At 56.7% G+C, this 9,383-nt stretch overlaps 1 protein-coding gene across 1 annotated transcript in view; it reads left to right on the top strand.

The window, feature by feature from the left end:
• The first annotated feature begins 5,004 nt into the window (after nt 1-5,004).
• LOC105706910 (maestro heat-like repeat family member 5) overlaps nt 5,005-9,383 on the top strand; it is a 71,023-nt gene continuing 66,644 nt past the window's right edge. The window contains 2 exon segments of the mRNA XM_064384102.1: nt 5,005-5,222; nt 5,548-5,637. Of these exon segments, the coding sequence (XP_064240172.1) occupies nt 5,005-5,222; nt 5,548-5,637 (308 nt within the window).

Raw genomic sequence — 9,383 nt, 5'->3', positions numbered from 1 at the left:
GGGCATGGAGAAGGATGGGAAGGCTGAAGCCCAGCCCTCCAGGCACCCATGGGCGGGAACACTCCCGGCTCTCGGACCTCAGAGTCAGCCATGGTGAGTATGGTCCTGTATGCATGTGACCTGCACGTTTTCCACCTTCCTGTTCTCCAGCTAGGTGGCCCCCAACACCAACTCTCAAGGCAGGTGCAGATCAACTTCAGCCCAGCCTGGCGGGCTCCTGCTGAGCCGCAGACCCGAATGGCAGCTCAGCTATCACTATCATGGGGTGACTGCGGGAGGAAGAAACAGTTGGTCCTGACACGCTCGTTCTGCAGACTGCCACTGAGCACCTCCTGGGGACCAGGCCCCGGCTGGCTAGTAGCCTTAAAACAAGTTGTATCAGTCAGGGAGACATCTAAGCTGTTGTAACAAAGTGCCCCCAAATATAGCAGCTAAAACAAAACAGAACATTCGTCCCCCGCCTGCAGCAGTCCAGCCACTGCAGGCCTCGTGGGCAGCTCTGCTCCATGGGGCCACTCAGGGACCCAGGCTCTTCGGCCTGTGGCTCTCCCCCGGGGGAGGGTGTCCTCATCAGCGTGCACCACATCCCAGCCCAGAAGGGGCGAGGGCAGTCGTGGGCTAGCAGCTTCCTATCGAGAACACGGGAGACACTGCCCACACCACTTCTCAAATTCCAGGGCTGAGAATTTGGTCTTGCGATCCCCCTTAGCTGCAAGAGAGGCTGGGGTGTGCCATCATTCCTGGGTGGCCACGTGCCCAGCATCTGGTGGGACAACCTCCATTTGGCGGCAAGAATGAAGGCGACCCGGCACATCTTAGCGTGGGCTCCCAGCAGCGGAGAGCGTGGACTTCCTGGGGCTGCTGTAGCTAATTACCATCATCCTGGGTTCAAGTCGCATCTCTGGGCCAAAACCAAGGAGCCAGCAGGGTCACGCCCGCCCAAGAGGCTCTGGTGGGAGCCTTCCTCACCTCTGTGGGCCACTGGTGGCCACCTCCCTCCAGCTCTGTCTCCACGGCCACATGGCCTCCTTTCTATCTCTCTAGTCAAACATCCCTCTGCCTCCTGGTAAGGCCACACAGGCCTGCATTGAGGGACCGCCTGGGTAATAACGTCCCTAAAGATTCTGAATTTCATCACAGCTGCAAAGCCCTTTTTTGCCATAAGGAGTAACAATGACAGGTTCCAGCCAGGAGAACATCGATACTTTTGCGGCCATTCTTCTGCCCCCCACACAGACCCCAAGGCAGCAACTTAGGGCAGGCTTGTTCTCAAGACGTGATCCCAGGAAACACCGCAGGGTGTGGGAGGAAGAGAGACTCAGAAGGAGGGAAGCCGGCATGGCGCTGTCAAGCTCTTGGCATCCTGGAAGCCGCCAGGCTTGACCCCACTGGGTCAGCCCATCCGAGGGGTAGGGCTGAGCTGTCTGTCCCTGCCCTCAAGTCACGGGTCAAGGGCTGCTCCCGGGAAAACTGGATTCCCTGGCATCTTCAGCAGTGGCCAGAAAGCCCCCCAGATAGAAACACAGGTGCTGGCAGGTGAGGGATAGTAAGGTTGAGAGTCCAAGGGCCGGGCGAGGGGCAAGAGCAGCTGCGACCCGCCCCCCCTCCAGAGCCTCAGGACTGAAGCTGGGAGAACAGAGAAACCCGGAAGGAAATGCCAGCGTGAAAAGGAAATGTGTAGGGAGCTCTGACCACGCCAGGGTGGAGGGGACACTCTGTATCCATTCTGTGATCTGAGATGGCAGCTCCAGAATGACGCTGAAGTGGGGGACAGGCGGGCCGGCCTGAGGAGGAGCACATGCCAAGGTCCTGTGGCAGGAAAAAGCCCCGCCCCCAAGAAGCAGGAGGCAGCAGCCCAGGATGCCTGTGGCTGGTAAGCAGTGAGCCGAGAGGAAGCCGAGAGTGCCAGCAAGATGGGGGAGACAAGTAGCAGCCAGCTCCCTTTTCCCACCAGGCCACAGCCCCCCACTCCTTCGTCCCCCGCCATCAGCATCAGTCTCTCCTCCCCCAGCAGCTCCCTCCCTGTACGCTGGCCTCTGCTGCCTTCTCCAGCGGTCAGGAAGGCCCCACCTCCCTGAGGGACAGAAAAGGGGGCCCAGCAGAGGAAGCCTGGGGTGGAGGCAAGCAGGCCCCAGGCCCTGGCCGGGGTGGGGGTGGCTGCCGAGGGAGGAGGGAGAGCAGGCTCGGCTGGTCTCCCCAGAAAGGCCCCTCCCAGCACTCCCACCCCAGGAGTTATTTTTAAAATCTCATTTTCAGAAAGCGGAGGAGAAAACCTCTTTCTTTTGCCTTTTCTCCACTCTTTATTCTGTGAAAGCGTAGGAGGGGGTGTGGAGGAGGAGGGGAGCCCTGGAAGGCAAAGAGGAGCCCTGGGCGCTGCCCCAGCTTGGGGACCTGGGCCTGCTGCTGACCTGGGGCTGCCCCACCTCGTGGACCCCAGAGCCGCCAGCGGGACCCTCCCCGAGCAATCTTGGCATAGGGAATCACCCACTTGCAGGATGGGGACCCATCCAGGGCCCCGAGTGGGCACTCTCGCTGCCCCCCAGAAGGGGCCTCAGTCCATGCCCGCTGTGCACCTGAGGGCAGCGAGGCTCCGAGAGGACAGGGACTCCCTCCACCGGGAGCACAGGGCCCCAGCAAGAGCCCACAGCCCCGCCAGGCCACAGCTGCGAGGAGAGGGCAGGACTCGAGGCCCTGCAGCCCCGGGCAGGGATCCCAGCGCGGCCACCCGAGGCTGGGTCAGGTGTACTCAGTGGCGGGTTTTTTGCTTTTGTTTTTCTGTGGTAAGAACACTTAACATGAGATCCACGCACTTCACAAACGTTTAAGTGTGCAGTGTGGCCTCGTTAACTATGGTGCGGTGTTGACTGCAGACTTCCGCAACTTACCTTACCTAAAACCGTATCGCCATTCAACAGCAAGGCCTCCTCTCCCCTTCTCCCCGCCCCCCGGCCCTGGGAACCACCATTGTACTCTCTGCTTCTGACTTGGACTATTTTTGATTCCACGTAGAATCAAAATCAGGCAGAATTTGCCTTTCTGGGTCTGGCTTCATTGCACTTGGCATAAAATCCTCCATTCACGTCGTCAAATACGGCAGGTTCCCTTCTTTTTAAAGGCTGGATAATATTCCATCGTATGCATATGCCGCATTTTCTTTCTTCGTTCATCTGACCACAGACACTTAGGGCGTGTCCGTATCTTGGCTATCCTCAACAACGCTGCCGCCATCATGGGAGTGCAGCACGGCTTCAGGATCCTCAATCCACTTCCTCTGGATGGCGCCCAGGAGAGGGGCTGCTGGATCATATGGCAGCTCTATCTTTAGTTTTCCGAGGAACCTCCATGCTGTTTCCTTCATCGGCGGCACCATTTTACATTCCCACCAACAGAGTACAAGGTTCCCTTTCTCCACACCCGGCCAACACTTGCCATCTTGTCTTTTGGATGTCAGCCATCCTAACAGGTGCACGGTGATCTCACTGTGGCTTTGATTTGCGCGTCCTGGTGACCGGCGATGTCGCGCACCTTTTTATACACCGGTTATCTGCCTTCTTGGGCTAAATGTCGGTTGAAATCCATTGCCCACTTTTTAATTGGATGGTTTGACTTTCTGCTATCGAGTGACAGCAGTTCCTTACACATCCTGGATGTTAACCCCTTATAGAGAGAGGGTTTGCGAACGTTTCCTCCCGTGCCGCGGGCTGCCTTTTCGCTGTGCTGTTTCCTTCGCTGTGCAGAAGCTTTCGAGTTCGGTGTAGTCCCACTTGTCTATTTTTGCTTTTTCGCCTGCACTTTTGGCTTCATATCCAAAAAATTGTTGCCAAGAGCCATGTCAAACAGCACTTCCCCTGTTTTCCTCTAGAGTTTACGGCTTCAGGTCTTAACGTTTAAGTCTTCTGTGGGGGTGTCCACTGGTCAGACAGGGCCACTGTCTCCTGGGAAGGGAACCTCAGGGAGTCGGGCCTTGGGGCAGCAGCCAGGGGAGCTGGTGGTGGGACCCAGCTGGATGAGGGGCTTGGGTGTCCTCCTGGCCCCTCCCGTTACCTCCAGTCAAACCACAGCCCCCACGGTCCCACCCCCCAGGCAGGCACAGCACGGTTGAACAAACCACATTGAGAATAAATGCTATGGGAGCCCAGAGAAATCAGGGGTGACTTCCCCAGGAGGTGGCCTGGACGCGGGGGCGGGGGGTCTCCAAGGACAAATAGGAACGTGCACAAAGGAGTTCCTTTAGGAAAGTTGGGGGCAGGGCGCATTCCAGGAGGAAGGCACTGCACACAGCCTCAAACCCGGCTGCAGCCTGGGAACCCCAGGGAGTCTTGCAGGGGCAGAGAGAAGAAGCCTGGGAGGAGGCCAGGGGGCTGCCCCGCCCTTGAGTCTGGCCCCTTCCTCACTGCAGGCGAACAGCAGGAGGGGGAACGCCTATGCAAAGGCTTGGCGTGGGACCCACGTGGCCCCTCCTGTGCTCCCTGCCCCCAGTGGGCGGTGGGATGCCACGCACCCCTACCCACGACGCCCCTTCTGCGGGTCGCCGGCTGGAAGGAGGGTGCAGCGGGGAGGGCGGGTCCTATCACCGCGGGCGCGTGGGCGGGTGGCACGTGTGCCGCTCACAGGCCCCCCAGTCGGGGCCGCTGCCCTCCCGCCGCGCGAGTCCTGCCTGGGCCCGCAGCGCCATCTGCTGGCCGCGCGGGGGGCGCGACGCGGAGCAGGTGGCAGGAGGGAGGGTCCTTCCCCGGGCCAACCCAGACAGGCTGGCACCCAGCGGAGGGGGTGCCGCCGGTCCAGGGGCCTCGTCCTCACCCTAGACTTGGGTCTGTGGGCCTGAGTTTGAGACCCATTTCCACCACCGACTGCTGTGCGACCAACCGCTGGCTCCGGCCCTCTCTGAGCTCCGCCCCAATCCCAGGGCGCTGAGCAGAGGAGGAAGGGCCGCCGGGACCCTCGGTGGTGCTGCGCTCTACAGTGGGGAGAGTGCACCGTGAGGCGCGGCGAGCTTCCCGGAGCATGGTCGGCGGAGAGGGGCCTGTATTTGATTCGGGGCAGCCTGCCCAGACCCACAGGGTGAGCTCCCAGGCTGTCCCCATCCCGGTTCCTTCGGCAGGAGAGGACCCCGGAGGCGGCGAACACCGGCACCTGGAGCGGAGCCCGGCACAAAGCAGGAGCAGAGACTCAGGCCCAGAGGGGGAGTCACAGCTCCAGCCCCGGAACCTGCCACCTGCACGGCGACCTGGGCCTAGGAAACAAATGGCCCAGGCTGGGTCATCCACGGGTCTCCCAGCAGGCACCTGAGGCCCAGAGGAGGAAGGGGCAGGCCCGGGGCCCCTGGAGGACACACGCCCGAGCCCGCACGCACAGACACAGGCACACACGCAGGCCCGCTGCCCCAGAACACAGACAGCCCCTAGAAGGGTTGCTGGATGCTGGAATCATTGTGACCTCAGGGGTGAGGTCAGGCTGGCTAGGGCGGGGGAGGGCCAGTGCCGGGGACACGGCCAGCCCACGGTTGTGAGGCAGGAGCTAGTGGTGGGTGCCCGTGGGTCTGCACAGTGCCCCAACCTTGGACGGGCAGCGTTCTAAAAGGCCACACAGCTACACCCCGGCGGGTAGGACGTCGTCAGCCGTTTCCCCAAAACCCAGGTCAGCTCAGCCCCACCAGGGACCCCCACCCCCCACCGGTACTCAGACTCCTCACCTGTCAGGGGAGCCTCCCTGTACACCATCCAGGGGCCCCTGTGCTGAGGAAGGAGGGTCCTGCCCCCAGGAGCAGCCTGGGGCGGTTGGAGTGGGCACCAGGTCAGAGGAGAGGACGTCGGGAGGGCAGAAGCATAAACCCGGAGTGAGGGCCCTGCCCGCATAGCCTGCACCTGTGTGACGGCGAGAGGGACCATGGCCTGTGTCGCCATCAGCGCCTGCAGGCCTGCTGTGTGAACGGGCAAGTGAACGGATGGACAGACCATCCACCTCCTTCTCTGGGCCTTGGCTTCTATTCGGCAGGACGGAGATGATACCACAGCCAGTGTTTCTGCAGCGATTTCAGGGGCATGAGTAACGGAAGTTTCCACCACAGCTTTCCAGGGCCTCCCAGTGTCCCAGGACCCCGGGCAGACATGAAGGGTATCTCCACCTTCCTGTGTCCGACAGGCAGGTCAGAGCTGTCTGGCCCCAGCCCAGAGCCCCGCCTGCCCCCTCTATGGGGACCCAAAGCAGGCTCCGCTGTCCAGGCACTTGTCCACTGGGACTGGGGCCCACAGCCAGGCCCAGGGTTCAGAGCAGGATTCCTGGTTGCAATCCCCAACACAGTGGCTATTCTGGGAGTGTCTCGGTACCTGCCTGTGAACTCAGGAATTTCGGGCCCTCGCAGTCCTCCGTCTGAATGTCCCCAGGCCTGCCTCCTCTGCCGTAGCTTCTGCTGCTGCTAAGCTGAGAGCACTCCTCTGCAGATGTTTGCTAATAGTGTGTTCACATCATTTTGCTATTTTTAAAAACACATTTAACTCTGGAGGCCACAGGGGCTGCGATATGGGTTTGGAGGGGGAAGGTACGGGCCTCCCTGGTGCCTGCGGCCCGTGCTGTGACTGCTGCCGTGCCTGGGGGAAGCTGGACTCACGCTCCAACAGGACCCTCACTCCCACTCCGAGTCGGCCCCAGCCACATTTGTCTGGAAGGCCACCCTTTCCAGGATCAGGGAACTGGCTAGTTTTCTGGGAGGCCACAGGAAGGAGGCGGCTTTCCAGAAGGGTCAAGCTGTGTGTGGACCACTCAAGGTCAAGAGAACAGAATTCCACAATCTCCCCAGAGCTGCTCTGGCCCTGAGACGCCAAGACGTGTCAGACCGCATGATGTCCAGTATGCAGGCTCTGGAGCTCTTGGGACAGCAAAGCTCCGATGTGCAGAAATGCAATTTCTCAGGCAACCCCCACCGTATGATGGCACTTATGGGGTGGAGCAGCCTGGCAATGTCCTCCTATAGCTCTGGCAAGGGGACAAAGAGAAAGGAGGAGACAGACTCTGGGCAGAGGGGCCAGGGAAGCAGAGCCCAGCAGGATCCACGGGAATGCATTTGGGAAGTGTATCTGGTGTGATGGTTGCGGGGGACAGACCGCCAGGATCCTGGAGAGGGGGAGGGCCGTCACAGTGCTGTGTCTAAGCTCAGGACGGGGCCGTATTCACTGAAGCACTCCATTCATTCCGCCAGTATTTGCTGAGCACCTACGACATGGACCAGGTGTTCTAGGTGTTGGGGATACTGCTGGGAACAAAAGGGATAAAGCCCCTGCCCGCATGCCTTACACTCCAGACTGCCAGTGAGAACAGAAGCAGGAAATAACCGACATGGTGGCACAAGGCGGGAAGTGATATGGAAAGAAGAGGGGCGGGGACTGGGAAGTGTGGGGCCAGGGTCTTCAACCAGTGCATGACGAAGGGGACAATGGAGCGAACACTAAAGTCAGGTGAGGGACTGAGCCAGGCGGCCCTCCGGATTCGGAAGGGTGTTCCCCAGACGGAAGCAGCAGCCGCCGCAAAGGTCCGGAGGTAGACGTGCGTCCAATGGTGTGAGCGCCCCACGACTGGGGTAGAATCAGCAAGGGAGAGCGGAAGGAAATGAGGGCAGAGAGACCATTTTTGTTATGTGTCTTTTGTCTTTTCTATTAAAGTATGATTTACAGATGATAAAATTCAGTATTTTTAGCATATAGCTCTCAAATTTTGACAAATGTATATGGTCATGGACTCACCACCACAAACAAAATATGGCGGTGGGCACACGACTCCCGGATAGCGCCATCTCCCAGACACCCCCTCCAGCCTCTGTAGTGAACTTTCTCCAGGTCCCAGTCCCTGGGAACTGCTGACCTGCTCTCTGTATAGTTTCACTTTTCCAGAATGTCATGAAAGTGAAATGGCACCACACGTAGCTTTTGGAGTCTGGTTTCCCTCATGTAGCATCATGCGCTGAAGAATGCATGTTTTTGTGTTTAGCAGGAATTCACCCCTTTTGTTGCTGAGTAGCATACTGTGGATGTGATATGGTTGGTTTGTGCATTCCCAGGTTGAAGGACATGTGGATTATTTCCATCAAAAGCCACGATAAATGTTTATGTATAGATTTCAGTCAGTAGTCATTTTGCTTGAGAGAATGCCTAGGAGCAGGTAGCTGAGCTGTGGGAATGTAAGTGTACATTCAACTTTATTAGCAAGTACCAGGCTACCTTCCAAGAGGGCTGTGCCACTGTGCATTCCCACAAGCAACGCGCGAAAGCTCAGAGCTGTTCTGCACCCTCACCAGCACTTGGTATTGCCAGTGTTTCTGATCTTGGCCATTTTAGTAGGTGTGTAGTGATAGCCCACTGTGGTGTTAGTGGGTTTCCCTCATGAGGAATAATGCTGAGCACCTTTCAGGTGCTTCCTTGCCGTCTGCCTGCCTCCTCTGATGCCTTGTCCCAGGCTTCTTCCTGTGTTTTGTTAGGCTGCCTGTGCTGTTTTGTTTTCCTTTGTTTTGAGTGCTCTTTATATATTCTGGAGATAGTCCTTTATCAAATATGTGATTTGCAAATACTTCCTCCAAGTCTGCAGCTTATTTTTTCATTTTTTCATAGATATCCCTTAAATAAAAGAAAGGGGGCGCAGTGCAGTGGCTCATGCCTGTAATACCAGCACTTTGGGAGGCAGAAGCAGGAGGATCATTTGAGCCCAGGAGTTCAAGACCAGCCTGAGCAATAGAGAGATACCCTGTCTCTATAAAAAAAAATTAAAAAAAAGAGGCAGACATGGTGGCATGCACCTGTAGCCCTAGCTACTTGGGAGGCAGAGGCAGAATCATCTCTTGAGCCCAAGTTTGAGGCTACAGTGAGTGAGCTATGCTTGTGCCACTGCACCCCAGGCGAGGCAACAGATCAAGACTCTCTAGAAAACAAAAATAAAATACAGACAGAGGGGATCTCTACAAGAAAATGATATTTATTCAAGCATTTAAGATTCTTATATCTCCTTGATTAATGAACTGATTCTCTTTATCCCTGTTATATTATTTACTCTAAAATATACTTTGTCTGTTATTAATATAACAACACAATTTTCTTTATATTTATGTTAGCATGATATACTGTTTTCCATCCTTATACTTTTAATTAATTGGTATCTACTATATTTCAAGTGGACTTTGCATAGTCAGTGTACATGTGGGTCTTGCTTTTTTATTCAATTTGATAGTCTCTGCTATTTGATTTTGGTGCCTTTATCATTTATATTTAATATGACTATTGATATGATTTGGTTTTAGTCGACCATCTTGCAATTTGTTTTCTCTTTGTCTCATCTCTTTTTGTGTGATTTTTTTCTCTTTTTCTGCCTTTATTTGCATTGAGTAATTTTTATGAATCCAC

This window comes from Aotus nancymaae, unplaced genomic scaffold, assembly GCF_030222135.1.
Source record: "Aotus nancymaae isolate 86718 unplaced genomic scaffold, 86718_ANA_hifiasm-v0.15.2.pri h1tg000036l, whole genome shotgun sequence".
Classification (NCBI taxonomy): Eukaryota; Metazoa; Chordata; class Mammalia; order Primates; family Aotidae; genus Aotus; species Aotus nancymaae.
This window is presented reverse-complemented; position numbering and strand designations above follow the sequence as displayed.